This window comes from Stenella coeruleoalba (assembly GCF_951394435.1).
Source record: "Stenella coeruleoalba genome assembly, chromosome: 11".
Taxonomy (NCBI): domain Eukaryota; kingdom Metazoa; phylum Chordata; class Mammalia; order Artiodactyla; family Delphinidae; genus Stenella; species Stenella coeruleoalba.
In genome coordinates, this window is record NC_137157.1 from 12,376,960 (window position 1) to 12,404,299 (window position 27,340).

The 27,340-nt window shown below is 58.6% G+C and overlaps 1 protein-coding gene and 1 pseudogene across 3 annotated transcripts in view; both read right to left on the reverse strand.

Moving 5' to 3' along the window:
* Positions 1–296: 296 nt before the first annotated feature.
* LOC307194192 (heterogeneous nuclear ribonucleoprotein A1-like) lies at positions 297–1,222 on the reverse strand (annotated as a pseudogene). The gene has a single exon. The product of its transcript is annotated as a heterogeneous nuclear ribonucleoprotein A1-like (transcript).
* A 10,147-nt stretch (positions 1,223–11,369) lies between these two features.
* TOM1 (target of myb1 membrane trafficking protein) overlaps positions 11,370–27,340 on the reverse strand; it is a 46,226-nt gene continuing 30,255 nt past the window's right edge. For both annotated transcript variants that reach the window (XM_079938160.1, XM_079938161.1), the window contains 9 exons: positions 27,055–27,171; positions 24,163–24,296; positions 22,420–22,453; positions 21,914–22,007; positions 21,056–21,176; positions 17,129–17,204; positions 13,275–13,334; positions 12,359–12,398; positions 11,370–12,276 (listed from right to left, as the gene is read on the reverse strand). In XM_079938160.1, the coding sequence (XP_079794286.1) occupies positions 12,122–12,276; positions 12,359–12,398; positions 13,275–13,334; positions 17,129–17,204; positions 21,056–21,176; positions 21,914–22,007; positions 22,420–22,453; positions 24,163–24,296; positions 27,055–27,171 (831 nt within the window). In that variant the 3' untranslated portion in view covers positions 11,370–12,121. The remainder of the gene's footprint in view (positions 12,277–12,358; positions 12,399–13,274; positions 13,335–17,128; positions 17,205–21,055; positions 21,177–21,913; positions 22,008–22,419; positions 22,454–24,162; positions 24,297–27,054; positions 27,172–27,340) is intronic.

A 27,340-nucleotide genomic window follows, 5' to 3' on the forward strand; every position in this document is an offset into this window, starting at 1 on the left:
ATTTAGCAATCAACAGCATGGGTGCAAAAAAATAAAAATTCTACATTAAAACCCTTTGTTGGAATGCTTTCCACTTTCCACAGAAGAGAAACTAAAATAAACTTTTATACAATTAGTTACAAATACAGTCCTCGAGTTTTTTGCCCATACACATGAGTATTGTCTAAAACATGTCTTTGTAGCAGCGAGGCCCTGCCAGCGCTGTTTGGCTGAGCTCACAGATCTGCTGTAACCTGGAGCTTCCCTGTCACTGCTCTGGGTCTCCTCTCCTGCTAAGCTTTGTTTCCTGGCAGTCATCAAAACCTTCTGCCACTGCCGTAGCTACTGCTGCCGGTAGAACCGCCACAGCCACCCTGGTTTCGGGGTTTGGCAAAGTATTGGCCTCCACCACCATAGGGGCCAGAACTTCTGCCTCCAAAGTCTCCTCCTTTCATGGGTCCAAAATTTGAAGATTGATTGTTGTAACTGCCAAAATCATTGTAGCTTCCACCACCTCCAAAATGGCTTCCATCGTTACCAAATCCATTATAGCCATTTCCACTGCCACCACATCCCCCGCCACCACGGCTGCCACCAAAGGCACCTCGACCACTGAAGTTTCCTCCACGACCACCACCAAAGTTTCCAGAACCACTTCGACCTCTTTGGCTGGATGAGGCACTAGCCATCTCTTGCTTAGATAGGGCTTTCCTTACTTCACAGTTGTGGCCATACACAGTGTGGTATTTCTGAATGACAGTCTTGTCTACAGAGTCATGGTCATCAAAGGTTACGAAGGCAAAGCCTCTCTTTTTGCCACTGCCTCGATCAGTCATGATTTCAGTCAGTTCAGTTTTCCCAAACTGTTCAAAATAATCTCTCAGGTGATGTTCCTCAGCATCTTCTTTAATGCACCAATAAAAATCTTTTTCACAGTTGAGTGGGCACCAGGTCTTTGAGAATCTTCTCTTGAGACGGCCCTCTCTGGTTCCATAACTCTTCCATCCACCTCGTGTGGCCTTGCCTTCATGGCCGCATCCACCTCCTCCACAGTGGCATATGTGGCAACCCCGAAGGCTCTGGAGCGCCTGGTGTCTGGATCCCTCATCACCACACAGTCTGTGAGCACTCCCCACTGCTCACAATGGCTCCTCAGACTGTCATCGGTTGTTTCAAAGCTCAGACCTCCGATGAAGAGATTCCTCAGCTGTTTGGGCTCTTCGGGTGACTCTGACTTAGACATGACGGTAATGGAGGCGGGGGGAGACGTCAACGATGCTTACTCAGCGGCGTCCATGGCAGAAAGGCCATTTTAACCATTTTTACGTGTACCTTTCAGTGGCACTAAGTACATTCACATTCTTGGGCAACCGTCACCACCATCCATCTCCAGAACTTTTTCATCATCCCCAACTGAAACTCTGTTCCCATTAAACAATATGCCAATTAGATTTTATGGCTTAATGATGGGTCGGTGGTGGGGGTCTGGTCAGGTGGAATGGGCTTCTATGGGAGTTGGTGGGTATCCCATCGCTGGAGGTGAGCAAGCAGACTGGTGTCAGATACAGGGATTAGCTGAATGGCACTAGTCTATGACTCTGTACTGGTCTTTACCAGGATTCTGTCGGAGGATGAGACAAAAAGCCTCACTTGTTGCTGAGGTGGGAGGTTTTGCTGTGTGGGTTTTTTGTGTGTCCCAGGGGACATGCAGTTTACCTGGATTAAAAAAAAGCTGTCCAGTAATGAGGCTCCATCATACCTCACACAGTCCACAACCTCATCAGGCCAGTGTGAGTCCAGACCTGAGACATGGTGAGTTCATTCGTGCTTCTGCCCATTCCATCACTTTCCAGAATACATGATAGCCCCCCTCCACCCCTGCAAGAGGGTGCAGACACTGTTGGTTGTCTACTTAACAGCCATCCCCCTGCCCCCTCGATGACAGACCTTCACTTTGTTGGGGATTCAGATGTACTCAGGGAACGTGTGCCCAGTGCCAGGGCATGAATCATGATTGTTCTAAGGTGTGGACTCTGAACCATGTTGTGGTTGTTCCATTCCTCTTTGCCACTGTAATCATGGCGGTAAATTCCAAGACGGATGGATGACTTGGTCAGGAGCTCAGGAGTGGCTTGTCTGAGCTGAGCCCTGAAGGGTGAGTAAGTTAACTGGGGGTTGGGGTTGGGGTGGGGCAGTGCTAGAGAGAACAGCATGTACAAAGGCCCTGTGGTCAGTAGGGTATGAAACTTCTGAGGTGAGAAAGCCAGCCTGTATGTCTAGAGTGCAGAGAATCTGGAGAGGGTGGCAGGGCCCAGACCCCAGAGGCCTTGCGGGACGGGCCAGGAAGTGGGCCTTTAACTCAAGAACAAGTGAAGGGTTTTAGGTGTGTGTGTTGGGGCTTGGGGGTGCAGGTGTTATGAAACATGGTCAGATTCGCCTTTTGAGATTTATTCTGATTGTGTGTGAGGAAATCACCGGGGGGAAGGCAGAGTTGATGCTTTAATCTTCTAACTTTATGTCCAGTAAAAGTCCAAAATCCTCCACAGTTTCAGAGATCCCTGGACACTTATGTTTTCACCACTTCCCCTGCCATTCTTGCTTCTTCCTGAGCGATTTCTGCTCAGTACTGTGCTGACTCAGACATGAAACGTCACCCCTTCTCCATTTCCATAAAACCCTCCTCTTGACAAATACTGGTGAGTGGAACATAGATCTTGGGGTCATAGAGAGGGGTGATATCAGGTCCCACACAGAGGACACTTTACAGGGTATCTTAGATAAGTCTATTCTTCCAGACCTTTTGGGGATACTCTGTTCCCTCCCCTCCCCCAGTCCAGTAGTTCATCTCCAGATCTTCCCCCAACCCTTTGCCTGGTCACCTCGGCTCCTCTCTCCTCCTCCCCTTTGCTTGTCTCTGGGCTCCCCTCCCCTCTACCAGGGGGCATTGGAACTGTAGGATTCATCTCCCGCTGACACACAGAGCAATTCCGCTCTCCCCAGCTCCCTCTCCAAGCTTGCAGATCCCAAGTCACAGTTCACAAACCTGACCACGACTTCTGTTCATTTTCTCCTACGCCTGCCTTTGATGGAGCCCAGCCTCCCATTTGCAGCCTTTTTGCAGCCTTTTTGACACCTCTGGCGGTTTTGTTAACTTTGTTACTTTCAAGCATGAAAAAGTCCAAAGTTAAATCTCACATCTGATTGAACACCCACCTCCTCAGTTCCCAGGGCCTTACTGGAGAGACTTGGACGGGGTGGGGTGGCCTGCTCCTTTACCCCCCTTCCCCCTGTCCTTTGGGTCCCTTTCTTCTCTGGTGGGCTATGGTGGGGACAAGAAACACAGAAAGGGCCTCATCTCTTATCAGGTGGCGCTGCCGTGGTCCTTTCTGTGTGATGTCCCTGCTTCTGTGGCCCTCATTGGTGGCTCTTGATGTCCCCTGTGTGGCAGGTGTCTATGCAGTCTGGATAGACGGGCGATGGAAGGAAGGAGGCTGTACTGGCATTTGTGTTGGATGAATGAGTGGTGGGATGGTGGATGGATCGGTGGTGCACAGATGGGGGGAAAGGGACACCGAGAGATGGAGGAGGGAATGGAAGGCATTGGGTGTTCACACCTGGAGGTCTCTGACTGCCCCTGTCTGGCCCTCAAGCTCCATGGCAACATCTGAGAAGGCTCAGCAGTACTCATTCTTGATCCTCAGTGGGTGGACAATGGGTAGAGAACGCGGTGGGAGAGTAACCGGGGAGGGGTGAGGGAGAGAGGGGATGGGTCTTCTCACCGCAACTTGGGGTCTAAAAGCTAAGATTCCAAGTGCCAGGGAGGGTGGGGCAAATGGGACTCAAACAATTTGAGAGTCTGGGTTTGCAGGTGTCTGACTCCATATTGGATCTGTTTCCTTTAACCTGTGTATTCTATTGCTTTTGCTACACGTTAATCACTAAAAGAATGTTGTCTATAACCTGAAATATACGGGATAACCTATTCTCAAGGCTCTGACCTTTACAGGTATAACACTTTTCCATTCATATAGAGCTAAAAAGTTGCAGAACGGAGAATAACATTTGTCTTGTTGGAGGTTTATAGGAACATCGACCAGATCTATAAGCTGCAAGAATAAAGGTTTCCGGCACCAAGAAGTTTACAACAACCAGCCACGCCCCCTCCCCTTTTAGTATAAAAGAAGCCTGAATTCAAACCCCGGTAAGATGGTTCTTTGGGACACTAGTCAGCATCTTCTTGTTCTGCTGGCTTTCAGAATAAAGTCACTATTCTTTGCCCCAACAACTCATCTCTCGAGTTACTGGCCTGTTGTGTGGTGAGCAGTATGAGCTTGGACTCAGTAACACAGAGTTGAGGTGGGAAGTGGGAGCAGACTGTGTCCACAAGGGAGAGACCAGTGCAGAAGCCTGGGGTCAAGAATGGCCACGTGCGCAGTGGTTGAGAATCCGCCTGCCAATGCAGGGGACACGGGTTCGAGTCCTGGTCTGGGAATATCCCACATGCCACGGAGCAACTAAGCCCGTGGGCCACAACTACTGAGCCTGTGCTCTAGAGCCCGTGAGCCACAACTACTGAGCCCACGTGCCACAACTACTGAAGCCCGCTCGCCTAGAGCCCATGCTCCGCAGCAAGAGAAGTCATCGCGAGGAGAAGCCCGCGCACTGCAACGAAGAGTAGCCCCCGCTCGTCACAACTAGAGAAAGCCCACACACAGCAACAAAGGCCCAACACAGGCAAAAATAAATACATTAATTAAAAAAAAAAAGAATGGCCACGTGTGGTGAAGGTGAAGGCGGAGGCCTGTGGGAGCCTGGCGGGTGCCCTGGCCGATGGTGAGCTCAGCTGCCCCCATCCCCTGCCCCTTTAGGTGGTAGGGCTGCCTCAAACAGTGGGCAGGCCCAGTGGGGCTGGACAAACAGGCTGTACAGTTAGTTCCCAAGAACGAGCTGCTGGGGCACGTCTGGCTGGAATGAGAAACTGCCTCGGTAGGCGATGCAGTCCGATTATGATGCACAAAGGGTAAAGTATACTAACTCCTCATTGCATTGCAAAGTGTTCTGTAGGCAAAAAACCAAGACCAACAAAAAACGTGCAAATTCAGGTCCTGGGGAAACCGTGATAAAGGAGGTCCTTGGTGGGAGAAGGTTTATAACCTGCAGACCAGTTGGGGAGCATTAACATTCTGGGGGAGCCAGGGGTGCGTACGAGGGGCCAGGAGGTGTTTCCACAGAGGGACTCCCAGCTACCATCCTTTCCCTGCTCCCTGCTGGGCAGGTTCCATGGGGGACCTGGATTCTAGTCCTGATTCTACCACAGATTTGCTGTGTGGCTTTGACCAAGTCTCTGCATCCCTCTAGGCCTGAGAAGGGACCCTGCCTTGCTTCACCCTGGCAGCCCCCTTCCTGCAGGTGGCCGGAAGCTCCTGCAGACTAAAGGGCACGTCCAGCCCAAGCTCCCCAGGGGGCAACCGGTGTGCTAGCAAGGAGGTGGCCCAGGGCCTTCCATGTCTGCTGACCTGGCCAGCAGGCATTTTCCCACTCCTGTGGCTCTTGCAGTGGGAGAAGAACCCTGGGACCCCATGTTGCCACTTCTGTTACGAGGATTTGTAGCCTCCCATTTTTTTCCCAGAGGGAGGATTGTGGAATTTGGGGGTTGAGGGAGTAGAAGAGCAGAGTGGGAGGAAGCCTCAGGGTCATTTAATCAATCTCCTTGGTTCATAGTTGGGGAAACTGAGGCCCAGGCAGGAAAGGGCTTGTCTCAAGTCAAACTGTAAATCAGTGGTGGTGTGGGCCAGAAGCTGTGTCTGCTGATCCCCCGCCAGGGCTTGGGGCCACACAGCCTCTGCCGGACAAATAAGGCCTCCACCCTGGCCTCGCTGAGCTCTCAGGCTGGGCTGAGGGCTGCCTCTTCCGGGGCAGGGAGGCCCCTCCCCTCCCTGGGCCACTGTTTCCCTGTCTGTGATACCACAGTGGCCCAGCCTGGACTGTGGGGAGAAGAGGGGTGCAGGCTGCCCTAGGGCAGGGGCAGGGAGAGGCCACAAGATTCCTGAGCCAGAGGCAAAGGGAGAAGATGGGGCCATGTGAGGCTGCTTCCCTAGCTTGGTCCTGCTGCCCAGGGTGGGCAGAAGAGAGCCCTGCCAGCTCACTGCCTTGGAGCTGCTCTAAAACATAGGAGGTGGCAGTGGGGACCAGGACAGCCCCTAGCCCAGGCTCTGGGTGCCTGTGGCCTCCTCGCCTCCACCTCCTTCCTGTTCTGCTCTGCTCCTGGCCCCAGTGGCTGGCCCTTCCTGGGCTCCCAAGGCCAGGTTGGCCCAAGGATGGATCAAACCACCCTCAAATCCCTAACAGGGGTGTGGAGGTGGGTGTTACATGTGGTCACTCCTCTGCAGAGCCAGTGTAGGGCAGAGGTGATGCTGTTCTAGGACGGGGTCCAGAGCAGAGTGGTCATGCCCTGGGAGGATGGTCAGAGGGGCCAGGACTTTGTACATCTGACCAACTGTGGACTGAACTGTGTCTCCCTCAACTTCAGCTGTTGAAGTCCTAACCCCTAAGACCTCAGCATGTGACTGTATTTGGAGATAGGGTCTTTAAAGAGGTAATTAAGGTAACGTGAGGTCACTAGGATGGGCCCTAATCCAGTATGACTGTGTAAGAAGAGGAGCTGACGACACAGATACACACAGAGGGAAGACCATGTGAAGACACAGGGAGAAAACGGCCATCTGCAAACCAAGGAGAGAGGCCTCAGGGCAAACAGCCTGCTAGCACCTTAACCTCCATGCCCCAGAATTACGAGATAATATACTTCTGTTGAAGCCCTCAGTCTGTGGAACTCTGCTATAGCAGCCCTAGCACACTAATACGCTGGCCAAGGACTTTTGTGGTGTTTTCTGATGCAAGAGGTAGGCAGGGGTAGCTTGGAGGTGTCAATACTAGGTTTGCACAAACATTTGGATGGTTTGAGGAGACAGCGGGACTCAGACATCACTTTGGAGTCTGATCATTCTTCTTAATGTGAAGTCTCCTCTTCCTCTTCCACTCCTGTCCTGAATAATTGGTTTAAAGCCATCAGATGGGACCAGGCAAGGCAGGCAGCTGCCTTGAGGCGGGGCTGGGCTGCAGTGGCCCCTAGTGGGGTGTTGGAGCCTGCACTGGGTGAAGAAAAGTCTGAGCAGGGGCTCTGGTGGTCCATCCACGGATGTCGGGACCCAAACAAGGTGAGGACACCTACAGGGCCGGGGCAGCGGGGGCAGTGGGAGACTGGCTACTGATGGGACTGAGCAAGTAAGTCTGTACACAAAGGGCAGCAGGAACCAGGCTTCTCACTGTTATCGAAGGGGGGCATAGGGAACGGGGAAAACTAGAAGGAATCTCTGATATTGGGTTGTGATTGCAGTTGTTGGTGTAAACTTGGGCTTTTCTGCCTATACAGGTAGAACTAGACATACACAGGGGTCTGAACTCGGCGTCCGCCGAGCAGGCCCACAGGAACGAGTGCCCCCGGGGCTTCGCAGGAGGCACTCAGAGCTCCCTTTTGCCGGCCCTTCCGGCTTGTCAACTCGGTGGTGCCGGCCCCACTGGCCCTGCTACATGCAGCGCTGCTGCCATCTCGTGGTCGCTGTGGGACACTGTCCTGAGCCAGGGTCACCCCTGGAGAAGGGGTTGGGGGCGCTTCCCCAAGCTCCCCACTGTGCAGAGCCCGATCCAGGACCAGCGGGCAGACCCTGCCTCTCTCTCATTGCCGGGATCAAGACACTCCGGCCCCACTCAGGCGCAGCAGCTCAGACCCAAGAGAGGGGCACAAGGGCCCTGTTGTTGGAACTGCTGTCTGGGAGGCAGCGAGCACCCTTGAGAGCTGGGAGAGCAATACCAGAGGCTGAGCTGGGGTCTCTGAAGTTACCCAGGAGTTGGCGGGGCAGTGCCCCTGGCTGGGTGTCAGATGCAGAGGCCGTTCTGGATGGAGGGGGTACCATCCATGACAACATGTTTGGAACATTTCCTTGACAGATGTTGTGGTACTGGTCCTCTCAGTTAACCCTCATGACAACCCTATGAAGCAGCAACTGCTATTAGCCTATTTACAAGTGAGAAAGTTGAGGCACAGAGAGGTTAAGTAATTTGCCTAAGGTCACACAGCTCAGAAGGGTAGCATCATGATTTGCTGTTGTATGACAACTGGAGAGGCTGGGTGGGATCAGCGTCCAGGCCCAGGGTTGGGTCTGGGCGGGGGGGCGGGGGGTCAGGGAAGCCGGGAGGGTGCAAAGAGGGTGGAGGCCCTGCTAAGGGGCTTCTAGGTAGCTCTGGTCAGAGCTTCCTCCAGGCTCCAGGGACTGCCTCCCAGGGGGCCCCTCCCTACCCACCTGCCTGCCTCCACTGAACCTCCCTACACCCCTGGCCAGATGCCATTTCCGAGGCAGAGGGCCCTGCAGGAGCCACTGGTGCCTGGTTAATCCTGACGCGGGGGCCGCAGCCCAAGGCTCCCGCCTGCAGCTGGTCCTCTTTTACGTGGGGCCGCATGACTTCCCGCTGCTGTGATTGGCCCAGGACCTGTGGCCTCAGACACCGCCTGGTGCCAGGAAACCCAGCCTGGCCAGCACCAGTGGCTCCTGCCGGGGCTCCCTCGCCCAGCCCAGCCCAGCCCAGCCCCAGATGCCTTCTCTCTGGAGGGGTCCTCAAGGTGGGGCCGTCCAGAGCTGCGCCCTCCGGGGAAGCCTGGACACCTTCACGGTCCTGGTCAGAGGCCCTCCCCGGCCTCCTAGCCCCTGTCACTTGGCATTAGTCTCCCTTTCCTTCATTTCAGAGAAGGTGGCACGTTTGCAACTTACACCTGTCTATATTGCCCCCTTCCCTCCACGTGACCCATTCACCAGGCCCATTCACCTCTGTATTCTCAGCACCTAGAACCATGCCTGGTGCGCAGCCGGCGCTCCTACCCACACGCAGCAAAGAACAGGTCACTGGGCAACTTTAGCCATTCACAGGCCACGAGCCCCTGCAGCCACCAACTGAGGGTTCCCTGGCTCGCCGTCGCTCACCTGGAGGAGGGGCAAGCAGAGGGGAGAGGCAACGGTGCCAAGAGGAACAGGTCCCGCTTTTCCCTTACTTAGGGTGTGACTGGTCCTGGCGTACCCCGGCCTCAGTTTCCCACTTGTAAGCAGTGGTCAAAACCATCAACCCCGCAGGACCGTTGTGAGGCATGGAAAGGCCCAGGCCAGGTAGGGCCCACAGCAGGCATGTGGTGGGGATGGAGGGGAGGACCTGGGAGAGCTGGGGAGCTGCAGGGAAAGGGGAGAGGCCCCCAGTCTCCCAGGGGCTCAGGTCAGGTCCCAGGACAGATGGTTGGAATGGCCGTGCGAGCAGGTGGCACACCTGTCTGAGCTCAGCGGCGCAGCGCGCCCCACTGTGCGTGTGTGAGCACGAGTGGCGGCCGTCCAGCCTAGCCAGCGGTGGGGGTGGGCAACCCACCGAGTATCCCCACCGTCCTCTCGTCTGACCGCCAGGTGCTGCCAGCCTCATGATACAGGTGCACATTGTGAAAGAGATGGCCACCAAAGCCAGGCGCTTTAGGGACCTTCACAGGCTACGAGTCAAGCACAGACTTCGGCTCGGCTCCAGACGCTGGTGGCCTGGTGTGTGGTGGCTGGCCGTCGGCCAGAAGCGGCCGGGGAAGGGGCCTCTGGAAGCGACCTGCTGTCATGAGTGCTGACGGGAGGAGGCGGCCGGGCCAGCAAGATAAAGCAGACTGGGGAGTCGGGCCGCGGTCCCCAGCACCCAGCCGCCTCTGCGTGACGTAAAGCAGAAGACGGCGGGGGTGCTGGTGGCCGTGTGACAGCACGGTACACCAAGTTGGGCTTCTTCCCAATTTTGAGTCCCAGCAGTCTCGGCAGGGCTGGCAAGGCTCCACCACCTCGGCACAGGCGTCACTGCTGAGTAACTAGGCAAAGCTGGACCATGTCCAGGAGATGCTTAATACCTCGTTAAAACCACTGCCTTCCCCTTACCTGGGCGGACACAGCTAACTTACGCAGGACGTAGGCGGTAACCTTGAGTTTGGACCAGCTGAGCTTGTTAGGACTGACGGGTGAGGGCCCAGGGCGCCTCCGTCTCCTGAAAAGCTGTCCGACCAGGCCGATGGCTGGCTACCCAGGGGACAGTGATATGGCTGCTCCCCTTGGGCAGGGGTGGCGGGGAGAGGAAAAAAAGGTGGTTTAGGTTGGGGAAATGGGTCAGATGTCACGTTCAGCCGCCTTTCCTCCAGGCTGGTTCCTCTGCAAAGCTCTGAATCTCGGCCTAGACAATAAGGCCCCTCCTCCCTGCTTAGGGGATGGACAAGCCTCCCGTCCCCGTCCTGTCCTGTTGTACCCGCCTCCCAGCTGCTTCCCTTGCCCCAGCTCCACCTGGAGGGCTGGCTGAGCCTGGTCTCCTGTGTGCACGGCTCTAGGCCACGCCTCAGAATGCATGTACAGCCCACCCGCTCGCTGCTGATGGGAGCTGGGGGCTGCTCAGAGACCCAGGTGAGCCCCACTCCAGCTGCCCAGGTCCCCTGGACCCAGGCATTCAGACTTCTGCTGTCCTTCATGGGCTGACCTTTCAGGCAGATCAACTGTTCCAGCCCCCTTCCCTCCCACCACCGAGTGCTGGGCCAGGGGGCACCAATGTGCCTCAAGCAGTGACTCCTGGACAGCCTGGTGTGAAGATCCCAGACCAGAAAAGGTGGTACCCCGAGACCTGGGGTGGCTGAACTGCCATGGAGATAAGAACCGACACCCGCGCCTGACCTGTGTGCCCAGGCAGCCACGCTGAGCCTCAGTGCTGTCATCTGCAAAATGGGGACGACGCACTGATGCGTGAGGAAGTGCCCAGCACCTGAGAAACAGCTGCACCTGGGGTGGCTCACATGACCCACTGAGTCACAGACTCAGTCTCTGTACAACAAGATGCAACTCGGCTCCGCCCCGGGCTGTCGAGACGATTCCACGAGCCCACGTATAGCCTGGTACAGCGCCTGGCACCTAGGCCTCAGACGGGATGGCCGTATCCTCCCTGCAGGCTCCCTGCCCCACCATCCCCACACCTGCTCCGTCTCTGTGATCACAGTGCTACTGCTGCTGGGCAGGAGCCGGCCTGAGTGCGGACGGCAGTGTGAGGCGCTGAGGACGCAGACGCGTCACTCGTGGAGAGCAATGGGGCCACTTGGCAGGCAACGCGTGGCTGGAGCCTGTGCTGGTGTGAGCTGCGGCTGGGTGCCCAGGCCTGTTGCTGCACCTGCTTCGCCTGCAGATGCCCATCTCACGGGTGGCCCCCAGCCCAGCCCAGCCCAAAGGAGTCCCTGCCTCTGGCGAGGCCAAGAAGTCACCTCCTCCTGGAGACTGAACACTGCTAACAGGATGCTTTTCTACCTTTAATCGGGGATACAAAAGGCACCTCTCCCAGGACAAGAGGATCAACCAACAGGTGCGGAGGCCCAGTGCCTGGTGGAGCCCTGCGTGGGAGGAACAGAGGAAGGCCGGGGGGCGAGGAAGTGGAGGTCGTGGGGGCCACAGGTGCCCCAGGCATCCCTGGAAGCCTCCCCTGGCGGCCTGGGCCTGGCGAGGTCTCCCCCCACCACGTGCAGCTTCATATCTGGACAGCGTGCGCTCAGCAGAGGGCCACACATCCTGCCCTCGACAGCTGGCCAAAGCCTTTGGGCTCCAAGGCAGGGCCTGCGGAATGGACCTGAGGCTGCGACAGAAACTTCCGCTGTCTCCAGCCCACGGCCAGGCCTCGACTGTCAGTGTGGGCTCGGAAGAGGGCTCCTCTGGGCATGGGTCCAGGGAGGGGCAAGGGGGACTCACGCTGGGGCAACCAAGCAGCCGGCCTTGTCTGTCCCGGGGCCTCCGGGTTCTCAGCCAAGTCGCAGTGGTCAGTTGGGGTGGGAGGGGAGGCAGGGGTGTCCAGGGTTCCGAAGTGCAACTGACCTGTTCCCCCAATTCATCCGGCTGCCCCCCACACCCCCAGGCAGCGCGGCCCCAACCTCAAGGGGGAGAGAAGGGCATACGTAACAAGCCCCCCCAGAGCAGCCGTGACGCTGAAGGAGAGACAGGTCCGCGCGCGGGGTGTGGGAGCAGCGGGGGCTCGGGCTGCAGGGTGCCAGACCCCACACTCATAAGGCAAACAGCACGTCGTCATCCTTCTCCTGGGTCTTCTTTCGAGGGGCACTGCCAGGCGGGGGACCCGGGGGCCCCTCGGCGGAGGGGCTGGAGACGTTGGGCAAACGGTCGGCCACTTTGGCTCGTTCTTCCAGGAACTTGTCAAATTCTGGAGGAGGAACGAGAGGGAGGCTGCGGGTGGGCTCGGAGGCTGGAGCGGGGCAGGGGTGGGCAGGGCCAAGATCTACTACCTTCACTGGTGACGCCCTTGGGCTCCTCCGCATGGTTCCCCTGAGAAAGCAGAAGGTGAGGTTAGCTGCGGCACTGCGGAGCGGGCTGGGGCGCAGGCTGCTGACCCCGAGGGGTCCAGACCTCGGCCCCACCCCTTCCTGAGCCCCAGGCCTTGGCCCGAGCCCCTGGACTTCTCTGAGCCTCGCTTTTCTGCTTGGCGGCACTCACAGGGTTGTCGGGAAGCTATAACAGAGGAGTACTTGCAGAGGGACAGGCGCAGGGTAGGGTGCCCGGTGGGCCCCTGACAATCGCTAGTCCCTTCCTTCCAGTGTCTAGAGGGGTGGGCAGACTCGCTCCATGGTGGAAAGGCTGACACCCAAGCCTGAGGCCACACATGCTCACGCTGGGGGCTGGGGAGCGGATAAGCCTTTACCCACCAGATGAAACGGATGGACCTTCTCCTGACCTCGGGCAGAAACATGGTCTTGGCCACTTGCAGAAGGCGGCCCCTGGGCCTGGAAGTGCCCAGGCCCTTGATCCTTGGTGCCAAGAATTGGGGGGGCGGCTCTGGAGACTGCCGCCCCCCACTGTGGGCGTGGCACCCCTCGCAGCTGTCTATCAGCCTCCCGACCTGCACGAGAGGGCTGCCGAGCTCAGTGCTCCCATGGTCCCGGCTGCCCTCGGCCCACCTGTCCTGCTCACAGTGGGACCTCGATCGGCAGCAGGCTCAGGGGAGGGAAGGCCCCAGAGGCTGCGAGGGGTGCGGGGCCGGGCCCTCCTCTAAAGGGAAGAGCCGGGGGAGCGGCAGGGGAGGGGACACCAGCCCCGCTAACGCCCTCTCCTCACCGGTCGCTCATCCTGACCCCACCCCCCGTCACCTCCTCATGAGACAACAGGAGCCCCGGGTCAGGTGGGCGAGGAGGGGGCCGGACTTACCACGTCCGTGGACAGCCACTGCTCGATGTCTTCCATGAGGCAGGCCTGGGTGACGGGGATCTGGAGGGAAGGGCAGCGGGTGAGGGCAGTGCGCCTCGCCGGTCTGGGGCCCACCGGCCGCGGCCTGGGGCAGTTGCCCACCCCTGGGACTCCTCCCTCATGCGATGGGGCCAGTCGGACCTGCCCTGCGCTCCCGTCCCCGGCAGTCCCTCCAGGATGGCTCCTGCCCAGCTGCCTGGGACCCCAAGTCCTGCCCGCTGTGCCAGGCTGTGGGCAAGGGGGAGGTGGGGCCAGCAGGCTGAGCAGGGGATGGGGAAGGGCTCCTGACAGCTGGAGCAGGGCCACGAGGAGAGAACGGACCCCCGGCTCCTACAGGCCAAGGGTGCGGGCTTGGTGCACAAGCCCAGGGCCGGGACCAAGCACAGGTGCTCAGGGGCATCTGACACAAGAATATTCACAGCCCAGGGAGCGGCCAGCCAGCAAGGCTGAGGCAGGGGGCACGACTGCAGGCTGTCCCCCTACACCTCCGCAGACTCAGCGTTCGTGGTGGAAGGGGGCAGAGGTGGGCCGGGACAGAGGGAGGGGCCGAGACCACCAGACGAGGCCAGGCCGGTGCACCCCAAGGGGCTGCGGCTATGCACGGGGACACGGCACTGTGGCTCCACCACACAGGCTCCTGCACAGAGGCGGGGGGCTGAGGGCTGGACTGGGGCAGGGCTGGGGCCTGGGGGCTTCCCACGCGAAATGCGCCTACAGCGGGAGAATCCAGCTGGAGGTCAGGGGCACAGACTCTGGGATCAGAGAGACCAGACGCTGGCCGGACCCCTGCGACTCGGTGCAGGTGACTCAGCTTCTCCGACCCTCACTTCGCTCATCGTTAGAGAGGATGACAGTACCTACCGTCCAGGTCCAGATCGCTGTGAGGATTAAACGAGACGAGGGAGCTAAAGAGCTCAGCACAGCGCCCGGCACAGCGTAGGTGCTCGGGGAAACGCGCTTACCACTCAGCTACTTTGGGAAACAGAGGGAGAGCGAGTCTTTCTCCAACCAAAGCCAGGTCAGTCCCCAAGCCCCATCCTCAGCACCGAGGGCCCCAGGGGGCAGCAGGAGCACCCAGAGAAGAGGCAGGAGCTGACTTCCCAGCAGCGGCAGCAGTGACTTCTCCGGGCTGCCCGCCTCAGCCCCCTCTGCAGGCACTTGGCCCAAGCCCAGGAGAGCCCCGGTCGCCTCTCGGCTGCCACAGGGGCTGCCTGGGCCTTGCTTCCAAGGCAGCACCGAGGGGCCGTGGAAGCGAGAGCAGAGGGAGCCGGACCATGCTGGGTGGGCACCGGCAGGCCCTTGGCTGCCCACCCTGCTCTCCTCTGGTTCTGATGGACAGTACCGCCTGGGGGGGCCCCCTGCGGGTGTGCCCGGCCCCTCCTCTCCGTGCCTGGTCTCACCATCCAGTCACTGAGGCTCTTCTCACTGCCGCCTCCCATCTGGGTGAGAGAGGGTCACGCTGAGGGTGGCGGGAAGGCCAGGGCCAGGGCCACCGGTGCGCTGGGGGCCTCCTCCAGCAGGGGCCTGCTACCGCCTCAGGAGCCTCTGTGCGCGCATGTGCGTGCGCACGCACCCATGCTTGTGCTGGGCTGGTGGGCGGTAAAAGGGGACAGCAAGCAGCAGAGGGCGTCTCCCTGTGGGGACTCCGGAGTCCTGGATGGGCAGGGCAAAGCTTCTCCCCTACTCTTCACCCCAAGGGTCCCTGGGGGTGGGGAGCTGAGCAATCCTGGGATGGTGGAGTAGGAGCCATTAGCCCCTCACTGGTTCTCAGGGGATTCTGATGGGCACCCAGGGTTAGGAGCATTGCTCTACCCGGTCCCCTCATGTTTACTGATGGGCAAAGAGGAGATCCCTAGGGCCCCAGAGCAGACCGACAGTGGAGGAAGCCTCGGGTCCTGGCTCCCAGCCCATCACCCTGTGACTGCCTTCCCCGCCTGGACAGACCCAGCCTGGGGACTGTCACATGCCATCCAGCATCCCCACCTCCCAGGACTCACTAACCCCGGGGGGCAGCCACTGGCTGCCCACAGAGTCGGCACTTGATTCCATTCTGTACATTGCTGCCCGGGATCATGTTCTGACAACCGAGAGGGAGAAAGCCTTACCCCCCAGCCAGACGTAAGCACCTCGGAGCAGATGTTTATGACCTGGTTTTAAGGAAGTCACACTCTGATTTGGTGGAAGTCACTTAAATCTCCCAAGTCGTCAGAGATGAACGAGCAGAACTTAGCCAGCGCCTGCTTTTCTGCAGGCAGTGGTGTGTGCGTGTTTCTGCCCCGTGGCCGCCTGCCAGGTGGGGCAGCAGTCAGGAGACCTGCATCTACTGCTCCTCATGCCCTTGCGTTGCCGTTGCTGTGTGCCCCTGGGCAATGACACCCGTCCTGGGCTGCAGCGGTCAGCACAGCCGGGCTATTCGGTCAGCCTCCGCCCATGGGAGGCAGGTGGCGTGGGAGGGAAGGGCTTCCCGAGTGTCCTGGTTCATATGGAGTCCTGGAGCCAGAATGATGGCCCCTGGGAAAGGAAGGCTGAGCAGCAGGGGAGCACCTCTGCTCTTTAGAGCTCCACAGGCCGTCTGGGGTTCTTGTTACCAGCACTGGCTTCCAAGCTGGACAGACCAACAGCTGTGAGATCATGGGCAAATGACCTCAATCCTAAGCCGTGGTGTTCTCCTCTGTGACTGGGAAAAACCACACCGCAGTGATGTAAAGGTTAAAAGCCTCACTGCGTGCTGGGCACTGTGCTAAGGATGTGACATCTGTGGTCTCACTTAACCCCCCTCTGTAATTAACCCCTCATCTGTAAAAGGGGATACCTTAAGGGTTTGTGTGATGACTCACTCAGTAAGCTGGGGTCGCAGGGTGCTTAGCACAGGGCACAGGCTCAACAAATGACTGCTTATGAAGAAAAATGGTGGGAGGCTCTGAGGCCGGGGCGTGAACGCGCTCTGCGTGGCAGCAGGTCCACAGCGCACAGGAGGCGTCTGAGGCCTTGCTGGTCCCACCTCCACAGTGTTCCAGGTCTTGCCCTGTCTGACTTGGGAATGACTCCCAGGATGCTGGGGACGCCTCTGGGGAGTCGCTGGGGATCCCTCCTGCACCCCCTGCCCCGCGCCCCACTCCAGAAGACTGGGCAGCTTCCACGGCCTCCTGACCGCTCTCCCAGCTTCCAGGCTGGGTCCTTCTAAAATGGAAGCCAGATGAACGTTCCCCTCTGCTCAAGACTGCTCAGGGCTCCCACCTCACGTGGCATAAACCCAGTCCTCCCAGTCGGGCTCCGAGCACCCAGTCCCACCTCAGCCTCTGAAGCCCTACGCTGTCACCAACCCTCTCCTCTGCCACGCTGTTCACTGCCCCTGCATCTCCAGCTCCCAGGTCCTGCACTTTCTAACCACCTCCCAAGGAGCTACTCAGCCCACTTACTGGGACAGAGATTCTCTCTTCCCTACAGGCACCCAGAAACAAATTCAAAGGTGCGAGAACTGTACTTGGAGCCCTTGCGAGGGGGAGGGGTCGCCCACAGCGCCTGCTCGGTGTGGGCACGTGGCTGTCACTCCACACAGTCCAGGAGTTAAATGCAACAAAAATGGCGCCCTTGGATGCCGCCCTGTGGTCTTGGGGTCTGTTCTCCCGTCCACCTCTGTCCACACTCCTGCAGATAACAGGTCTCTGGAGGGGCAGTGAGGCCGAATACTGACTCAGCTCCCATCTGCCCTCTCAGGCTGCCTATTATAAACCACCGTGGGCATCGCTGGGCAAGCATCCCCCGGGCCTCCTTCTGGACGGGCCCCAGGGCGGCGGCAGGGCCCCTCTGCTTACCGCTCCGGTGCTCTGCTGCCGGGCATCCAGGGCTCCAGCCAGGCCATCTGTTGCTTGAGGGGCTTCGTATTTTACCCTGAAACACAGAGGCCACCGTGGCCATTACATGCCGCCCTTGCCTTACCAGGCATGCCAGCTGACGTGAGGACACAGGCGGCTGAGTGGGGATGAGCTGGACTCACAACCCGTGTGGACTTGGGACGTGCCTGGGCAGGGGCGGCTCAGACCTCAGGAAGTGTGCCAACTCTGCAGGCCTGCCTGAGGATGGTAGGAAGGGTCTCATTTCCTGCCTTTGGGAACCGGGATCAGACGTGTGACCCGCATGACAGGCAGAGCAAGGCTGGAGAGGGGAGGGAAGGTGCTGGGGGCCAAAGACCAAGACCACCAACCTCCTGTGACCAGATCTGGATGAGAAATAGCGTCACTGACCCCACAGCCATAGAGAATTTGCATCTAGACCCTTTTCCGAGCTGCTCCCATTCCATAATTTCAGAAATCGTGGTTCTGTGCAAGGCTGCATTTGAATGGGGGAATCCCATTCTGCAGCTGAAAACAAACGTGCAGACTACGGGTGAGGGTTCTGAATGTCCTCTGGGGGAGGCCTGCCGGCGGGTACTGGGAGGAAATTGGAGCTGATACCACAGCTTCCGGGCAGAGGAGGACGGGGAAGGAGATGCCTGTGGTGTCTGAGGTGAGGTTCCAGGGGGGCGAGAGAATAAACCAGATGTGGGACTGGGTGCTAACGAGGGGGCTGGGTGTCTCTCTGACTGCTACAGAGGGGACGTCCAGGGGAGGCTTTGGGGACTCAGCTCCGGCACTGGGAAAGAGCAGGTATCCTCGCCCTGAGCCACTGGCGGAGAGGAGGTGAGACCGGGTCAGTCATTGAGGCACAGACGAGGGCACGGAATTCTAGCCTCAACGGGAAAGCCGGTACGGATAGAGATGAGGGCTCTTCTTCCAGGTGGGGCGGGCTGGGGAGCATCTCACCCTCTGCTGGAGCCAGGGCTGGTCCAGCTCGAGGCTTCAGGAGCCGAGACCATAGCACGTGTGACTCCCGTAACGCCAACCTGCCCTCCTGGGGACTGGGTAGACTGGCACTTAAACAGGCCTCTTGAGGAAAAGCCCCAAATTCTCAGGCGGCCTCTCTGAAGAGCAGCCGCCCGCTACTCCCACAGGACCTGGAGGCAGCCGGGAGAGCACGCTCATCAGCGAGCTCACCGCCCCCCACCCCCCAACGACTGGCGCCCATGCACGTGGGCTGCGGCCAAGCCCTTCTGGAGGGCAGCTTAGCACCCCTGGCTAATTGGGGCAACACGAGCTGGCGAGGAGGAGGAGATGCCGAAGCCTGAGCAGCGCATCCTGACCCGGGGAGGCCCGCTGACTCTGGGGTGGAAGTGGCCGTGCACCTAGGATACAGTGGGTGCGCTGTGGGGAAAGGCAGGGATGAGGCATGTCCAGCCCCAGGAATGGACAGAAAACGACGATGCCCTTCATTCAAAAGAACCAGGTGTTCCTTCCTAATTACTCCCCACCATCTCGGCTTTTCCATCTCTCTCCTTCTCTCATACAGCCCCCAAGGCCAAAGCCTGGTCATCCCTGGGGGCCGTGCCTGCAGTGGTGGGACCCACACGACGCACACGGGACTGCCAGCCCTGTGCCCGGCGCAGGAGGGAGGAGGGCCACCCGGCAGGTGGTCTCGGTGAGGCTGGGCAGGGGCTGGACCCGGGGCCACTTGGGGTGACACTTGTCAGTGCCTGAAGAAGACACAGCGGCACTGGGGAGCAAGTGAGCGTGGAAGACGTTGAGAAAGAGAGCACCCTTGGGCTCCCCTGGTGGCGCAGCAGTTAAGAATCCGCCTGCCAATCAGGGGACACAGGTTCGAGCCCTGGTCCGGGAAGATCCCACATGCCACAGAGCGACTAAGCCCACGAGCCACAACTACTGAGCCTGAGTGCCACAACTACTGAAGGCCACGCGCCTAGAGCCCGTGCTCCGCAACAAGAGAAACCACCGCCACGAGAAGCCTGGGCACCGCAACAAAGAGTAGCCCCCGCTCGCCACCTAGCCTGCATGCAGCAACAAAGACCCAACGCAGCCAAAAATAAAAATAAATAAATTTATTAAAAAAAAAAGGAGAGCACCCTTGCTTCTGGCCAAACCTGGCTAAGGCGACTCTAACTCTGCTCACCCAGATGTCCCCATGGCTCTACCTGGCATCCTGAGTGGAAGAGCCTGGTCAGCTGGTGAGGCCGTGACTGTGCCAGCTGTGGTCGGCACAGGCCAGAGGGAGGCATGGGGCAGACACTTGGTGGGCAGAAGAGGTCTTGGAGGGTTCAAGAGCCCCAGGGTACAGGGCAAGGTGGGGAGTCCAAAGGCCAGCCAGGTGACCAGGGCTAGAAGACCCAGCTGATGCATCAGAGAGGGACGGCCAGGGAGGCTGGCAAAGCAAAGAGGAGGCTCGGGCACACTCCCATCCCGCAGGGCGCTTTCTGCTGGGGTGGAAACCCCTCCCCAGGGAGGGCCTGCAGGAGGACCCACGACCTGAGACGGTACTTGCTGCCCTCTCAGTACGTCTTCCCTGGCCCCGGCGTCTCACATTCTCCCCTGTCTCTGACCCTTTGCACGTACTGTTCCATGGCCTGAAGTGGTCACCTTGACCTCCCCACTGCGTGGTCCAGTCCTGAGTGCCCTCTGCAGAGCTGCACGCACCTCCTCCGAGTCCACAGTGCTGGGTCCGCCCCTCCGGGACGGCACCCGGCCCTGCACAGCAGCGGTCACTCCCCCCGTGAGACTGCGGGCCCCAGGGGGCAAGCTCGGGTGCGCTTTTCTCTGTTCTTCAGGACCCCGCTCCCCAGAGGAGTGATGGTGCAGCAGCAAACCTCAGCCGGGGTGGGGCTCTCGGGTAGGCTGCCCTCCAGGCTGCAAGTCCCACCAGACTCTAGCCTGCAGCAACACAGCAGCCTCAGTGTGCCCCTAATTCCAAGGTGACCGTGAGCCACTGGTCCCGGAGCACCTGGGCTTGGGAGTACAGGCTCTGCCCCAGCCTAGAGGTGCGGCTCACAGCGCAGGGCTGGTTAGGCTAGTGGGCAGCCTGTCAGGTTCCACCTGGATTGGCCAGGGTGGAGAGGGGATCCCTGGGCCCTCTGGAGGCCCATCAACAGTCCCCCAAGACACCAGAATGATCACTAGGGAGCTGGGGAGTCTGCTGGGAAGGTCCCTTACTCCAGAGCTTTCCTTGGCTGTACATCCTGGTTGCCCTGGGCTTACAAGCAAAGGGCTGACAACAGCCTCAAGCAGACTACTTCCAGCCTGTGCGGAGCCGGTCCCGGGAAGCTGGCCCCGGTGGGCACTCGGCCGCGTGCCTCAGCTGCTGAAAGCCTCTCCCTGATGGAGATGGACAGTCCCAGAGAAGGACAGAGGCCCAGCTCCAGTGCAGAGCAGGCAGACTTGGGTGGGGTAGCAGGACTTCTCTGGCCGGTTACGGAACAGCAGAAATGACTGGACCAGCCCCCGAGGGCTTGGTACACAGCCTACAGTGCAGTGGAGAGCTGGGCTGGGCTGGAGGCACTGTGTTTTGGAACCAGATGGCCCTGGGTTCCCAACCTAGTGCCTCCAAACGTTAGCTGCCTGACTGGGGCAAATGACCCAGCCCCTCAGTGTCTCGGTTTCCTCATCTGAGCGGATCATGTAGGATCCTGGCACCTAGCTAGTCATCAACCTACAGGCATCCCTCCCCCCATCCATCGCTGCCTGTAGGGCACAGGGTTCCCCGGGCCTCCCAGGATTGGCTCGGGGGAAAGAACTCTGCTATCCTGAGGGGGTGCAGGCAGGGGCTGGTGTGCCCACCAACAAACTGGGCTCAGGGACCTGGAGAGAGGCCCTCCCCTGATAGGGGGCGACCCAAACTGCAGGGGCCCGGCCACTCACTCTTTGCGTTGGTCAGCCAGTGAGCTGCCCCGTGTCAGCGCAAACATGTCAAACTCATCTTCCAGGCGGCCAGAGGTCTCCAGGGACTGCAGGCCAGCCCTCACGCTGCTGGAGCCCAGGTCTGTGGGGACAAAGAGGCCACGTGAAGGGTCTGCCTGGCTGTCCTTGGACACTGAGCCGTGGCTGAGCTGCTCCCTGCCAGGCCCAGGTCGGTTCCGGAGAAGCAGCGTGGCCTGGAGTGGTGGTGGGGTCGGGGTGCGTATGGATGGAGCAGGCCACCTGCTGGCTGAGGGACCAGGGGCAAGTCACTTCCTCTCTCTCAATTACTTCCAAGGGCTTGGCGTCAAGCAGGCAGCCAATAACGCTCATCATGGTGACGACGGTGGCGATGGCTAATGCTTACCAGGAGTGCACTCTGGGCCTGGCCCTGGTCTAAGCCCGCTCTGTGCAGAAGCTTATCCAGGCCTCACAATGACCTGTGAGCAGGGCCCATTCCTGCCCCTGTTACAGAGGAGGAAAAGGGCCCAGGATGTCCAAGCGACATGCCCAAGTTCACCAGATGATTCAGGCCGGGGGAAATTCACGGTGTTGATGGGAAATCACACAACAGTGGGATTTCTGAGATCTGAGGGGGCTCAGGAGTTGTGAGACTGCAAGGGAGGGTCCCCTGTGTTTTGTCCTGGCCGCTCAGCCTTGCAGAAAGATTCAGCACTGGACCCTGGCGAGGAGGGGTCTGGGCCAAGATTCTGCTGTTGGCACTCCAGCTGCAACTGTGTAAGGGACGGCACCCCCAGAGCTGCAGGGGTGTCCGCAGTATGTAAGGTACCCTCAGCCCAGAAACCCGCACGCTGCACTTACTCATTCCCGCCAGCTGGGACGAGAGGCTGCTGGTGGCTGCAGGGTCAGGGCCCATGTCGATCAGGTCAGCGGCCACCTCGGCCTCGCTTGGGGCCTGGGGGCAGGGGAGAGGCCACCGTCATCCTCCCAACCTGACCTGCGGCCTCATTCCCTTCTGTCCTGAAGCACTGGCGCCTTCATTCTTTGCCTGAGGATCTGTCACCAGTAATACCCACCCCCCCCCACACACACACACCCCGTCCCTGCAGCAGTGATTGGGAGTCAGGGAGTCTTGCTCCCTCCCCTTGGCCTATCTAGCTCAGCTGGAGGCCTGGGAGGCTCAGAAGACCCTGGGGCATCAGCTGGCGGCAGAACCTTATCTACCCTAATGGCACAAGGACATAAAAACTGAGAAGGGGCCCCGTTGGAGATTCTGGCTAAGAAGGCACATCCCAACCAGGACACCTGGGGAGGGAAGTGGGCCCAGCCCTCCTTCTTCCCATTATCACGGAGAAGCAGCCTCTTACCTTGGCGGTCTGGCCTGTTCGGAAGCGTTCAAACCTACGAGACAGAAAAGACCTGAGTCAAAGAGAAGGACTGGGTGGCCCCTTAGCACAGCCAGGCCAGAGCTTTTCCCACTGCAGGTCTCAAAACCAACAGAGTGGGTCACAAACAGGGTGATGACACGGCCTGGTTTACCCTGGACAGATCCAGTTTATGCCTGCTGCCCCAGGGAAGTGTTAGCAGGGCCTGTTTTTCACTTGCAAGTGTCCCAATTAGATTATCAATTATCTGGTCACCTTAGTCACCATTAGCATTAAATAAACAACAGGAATAGACTAACGCAGAAAAGGAAACGGGGGTGCGTGCACACAGCAAAGGTAAGTACTGGTTTTTGGAACTTGTTCGGTAACATACATTTGCGTGTGTGCGTGTGTGTGTGTGTGTGTGTGTGTGTGTGTGTGTGCGTGTGCGCGTGTGTGTGTGTGTGTGTGTGTGTGTGTGTGTGTGTGTCTCTAAAGCGGTGTAAGGAAGACACACTGCTTTATGGAGCCATTTAAAACCGCCCTAGACAGGTCAAGGGGCTGGTGGGCAGACTGAGGACTTCGGTCTGAGATCTGTTCCTGCCTGGCCCCGTCCCTCACTGTGTGACCTTGGGTAAATCACCTCACTTCTGAACTTCAGTCTCCTGTCTACTAATAAGCAGGTGACAGTGGAACCTGCCTCCCAGGTGTGAGGATCAAGCGAACCACCCAACAAACGTAAGGTCTGATGAATAGGCGTCAGAGGGGTCCCAGTCACCCCTAGATCGGGCCCTTGGGCCACCTCACGGCCCGCACGGCAAATGGCAGGGGCTCTTAGTCCCACCAGGTCAGCGAGCAGGAGAGGCCAGGCAGCCGTGGCCTGCCACGGCCCCGCCCCCTCACCTGATTCAGAATCACTCAGCAAGTGTTTGCTGATGGACAAAAACACGAAATGAACCAGTGGCTGGAGGCGGCTGGCATAACTGGTGCCCTGTGCCAGACAGCCTGACCACCGAGTGCTTTATAGGCATAACCGCACGGGCCCTCAGTTATCTACAAGGAATCATGAGCTCCGTTTTACAGGTTCAGAGGAAGCGTGGGGGACATCATTTCTGCAGGCCCAGCACCTCTCCCTGCCTTTATAACAGCACCTAAGTGCTCCTCTGGGGAGCTGCTCCCCCCCTTTCCTGTGATCCCGGCGGGACTGTGGTCAAGGGGGCCTGTCCCCTCCCACACCTGCATCCCACAAGGACGCTGAGCCAATCAGAGTTTCTCGTGGGGAGCTGACTCTTGGACAGAATGGTACAAGGTGGGCAAGCGTTTGGAGCCCATGTATTCATGATGACACCCTGGGGTCATGGTCCAGGAGTCTCTGCCCCGGAGGCCCCTGAACTGCCCTGGCATCTGTCCTTCCTGCCCCACTGGGAGGCCTGACTTTTATTCTTCTTTGGATTCTGAAAGCTATCCATTCAATAAAGGCTGTTCTCCTAATGACTTCTTTTTCTGCTTAAGTTAGAAAGCTTAAGCTGTGATCCTGGATGCAGGGACGCAGGCGGCAGGAAAGGAGGTGTGGGGTGAAGGGCGGGCGCTCCTGCCTACACTGGACGAAGACAGCTGAGGGCATGTGTGCTGGGCAGCTGACCTGGTGTTTGAGAGGGACATGAGAAGTCAGAGGGTGTGAACAGGGGAGAAGGGAAGGAAGAAGGTGGGGCGGCTGGCCCGGGGCGGGGCAAACAGCGGGGCTACCGTTCGTGGCGCAGGAAGACGTTGTTGAGGTTGTCGTTGACGATGAGTAGCTCCTCCGTCAGCTGCTCATTGGCAACGCGGGGGATGAGCTCCAGGACCCGCTGCTGCATGGCTCGGCATGTCCGGTTGAGCTCCTGCCAGGGGAGGAAGTGAGACAACCACGGCTGCTGGACCCGGAGCGAGGCCGTCTCTACTGGACACCTGGCCCTGGGCGCACCTTGGAGGCGGAGAGGTTTCCAGACTGGACTTCAGGTTGCACAGAACAGCTTTTGGGGTTCTACGGACGACCACTGGCATCTCATTTCTAAGTGTTTAGCACACAGGAGACGACCAACGTGGGGGCCGTGCTGTGGGTTTAACCTGGCTGTGGGGCCCTCAGGGTGAAGCTCCTGCCCTCACCTCCGCATCGCGGAAAAATCAAGACTGTGAGGTGGCTGGTGGAACACCTGCCACTTCTCTGGGTGCACTGAGGTTTTTTGTGCCCAAGGCATGAAAAATAAACTGGATGATCCAACTATTATCCCAACTCTGAATGAGTGCCTCATTACTCTTTTTTTTTTTTTTTTTTGCGGTATGCGGGCCTCTCACTGCTGTGGCCTCTCCCGTTGCGGAGCACAGGCTCCGGACGCGCAGGCTCAGCGGCCATGGCCCACGGGCCCAGCTGCTCCGCGGCATGTGGGATCTTCCGGACCGGGCACGAACCCGTGTCCCCTGCATCGGCAGGCGGACTCTCAACCACTGCGCCACCAGGGAAGCCCTCTAATTTCTTTTTTAATGCTTTTTATTTTGGAATAATTTTAAATTTACAGAGAAGTTGCCAAGATAAGACAGCACAGCCTTCACCCAGCCTCTCCTTAGTTTGGCATTTGTCAAAACTATGACATTGATGTGGGTACAGTGCTGTTAACTAACTACAGACTTCATTCAGGTTTTACCAGTTTTTCCACTAACGTCCTTTTTTTCTCTGTTCCCACATTGCATTTAGTCACCACGTCGCCAAGTGACTTTTAATCAGTTAGTGTTATGTATTTAAACTTGTTTGGGAAAAAGAAAAAAAAATAGAAGCCGAAGCATTTACAGGCTTTTTATTTGTAGGACTGAGTGTTTCCGTCCTCAGGTGCCTGCCATCAGGTGGACAGGGGCCCGGGTCACGGTCCTGAGGTCCCAACAGATGGTCGGGCACTGCTGACTGTGGCCACGCGCCAGCACTTTTCTCCTGGCATCATGAAGACCACTGATTTTGGTTCTTTTCAGACTCTGCTGCCCCCGCCTCCCCCCAGGCCAGACCCTCTCCCGGGATTTCCTCTCTTGCCTGAGCTGGGGCAGGGCAGGCCCAGGGGACTTCCAACATCCTGCGGGCCTCCCCTCTCCTCCCCCCATGACCAAGCACACCGCAGCTTTGTCCCTACTTCCTTTCCTGCCCCTCTCAAGAGCAGAAGAGCAGCTGGTGGAGCCAGGGTCCTGGGTTCATACCCCAGCTCTGCTGCTGACCAGCCCTGTGACCCTGGGGGCATCCCATGACCTCTCTTTGCCTCAGTTTGCTGACCTGGGATGTGAGGATAACAAGAGTACCTACCTCATGGGGGGGAGGGGGAGGATTAAGTGAGTGAATGTATATCACGTGTCCACATCAGAGCCTGGCGCACAGGACATGCTCAGTGTGCATGAGCTGTCCCTGTGTCACCCCTGCCTGCCAGCCAGCCTTCTGAGTCCCCAAAATCGCTCACACCCGCAAGGCCTTGGCTTGGGACACCCAAAATTAACTGCACTACAGCAATCCTGCCGCTTCCCAACTCACTCAAGCTTCTGTCATTTATTCTTTTTAAAAAAAAAAAAAATTTTTATTTTTGGCTGTGTTGGGTCTTCATTGCTGCACGAGGGCTTTCTCTAGTTGCGGCGAGCGGGGCCTTTTTAGTTGCGGAGCACGGGCTCTAAGCACACGGGCTTCAGTAGTTGTGGCACTTGGGCTCTAGAGCACAGGCTCAGTAGTTGTGGCGCACAGGCCTAGCTGCTCCGCAGCATGTGGGATCTTCCTGGACCAGGGATTGAACCTGTGTCCCCTTCATTGGCAGGCAGACTCCTATCCGCTGCGCCACCAGGGAAGCCCTGTCATTTATTCTTCATATTCGTGTGTTCACTCAACTGTGAGACTCTGACTTCACTCCCCTCAACCCTGCCCCCTGCTCCCACCATAAGGTAAGGACCCCGGAGCAAGAACACTGTGTCAGCTTGGTCGGGCCCAGGGACAGAGAGATGAGCACAACCCAGCCTCGCTCTCCAGGAATGTGAGGCCCAGCAGGAATGACACAAAATGAGGTGATCATGCCAAGCCCTCTGTCCCCTCACAGGTTCAGGTTGACTCCTGGGCCTCGGGGGTCCCTAGCTTTCTTGGCGTGTCTAGGACTGACCTCTGTGGGGAGGGTGCCTTTCCCCACACACAACCCCCTCACTCAAGTGGGGCCCCAGCTGGGGGTGGCACCCTGGGGATATCACGTGACATACAGGAGCCCCAGCCTGCAGATCCCGGCTCAGGGCTGCCTGCTAAGTTTCATGTTCTGAAAGGTGGACACCTCACCTTCCAGCTTTTCCTCAAGACCACTGATGGCGAGCTATTTACAACCAGGCACGGGGAGGGTGTTTTACGTGCAAAGCCTTATTTAATACTCGGGTCAAACTTGTACCACAAAAGCAAACTTGCCGATGAGGAAACTGAGACAAGAGGGGCTATTCTGTTCAAACCACCAAGTGGTAGAGCCCCGAGTTCCAATCTGATGGAGCCCAAAGTCCCTGGCTTTACCATCTCCCACTGTGACCAAGGGGCTCAGAGTCCGCCATGGAAAGCACCGTGGCAGCGGCGGGGCCGGGAGGCCGAACCGGGCGACTGCTGCTCACCTGTAGCAGCTCCAGGTCTGCCGGCTCCGCCTGGGTGGGCACAAGCTCCGTCAGCATCTCCGACATCACCCTCACGTTCCCGCTCACCATCTCCAGCTCACTGCGCAGCTTCCCGATCTGGAACACACGGTTGGCCCCGCTGAGAGAGGCCGGGGTCTGGAGCCTCTGCCACTCCTGGGACACAGCCTGACACTAGCAGCCCGACCTGCCGGCACCCTCTCTAGGCTCCCGGGCCACAGCCCTGCGCCAAGAGGCCCATGGTAGGCTTGCCCTCACCCCCGCTGAC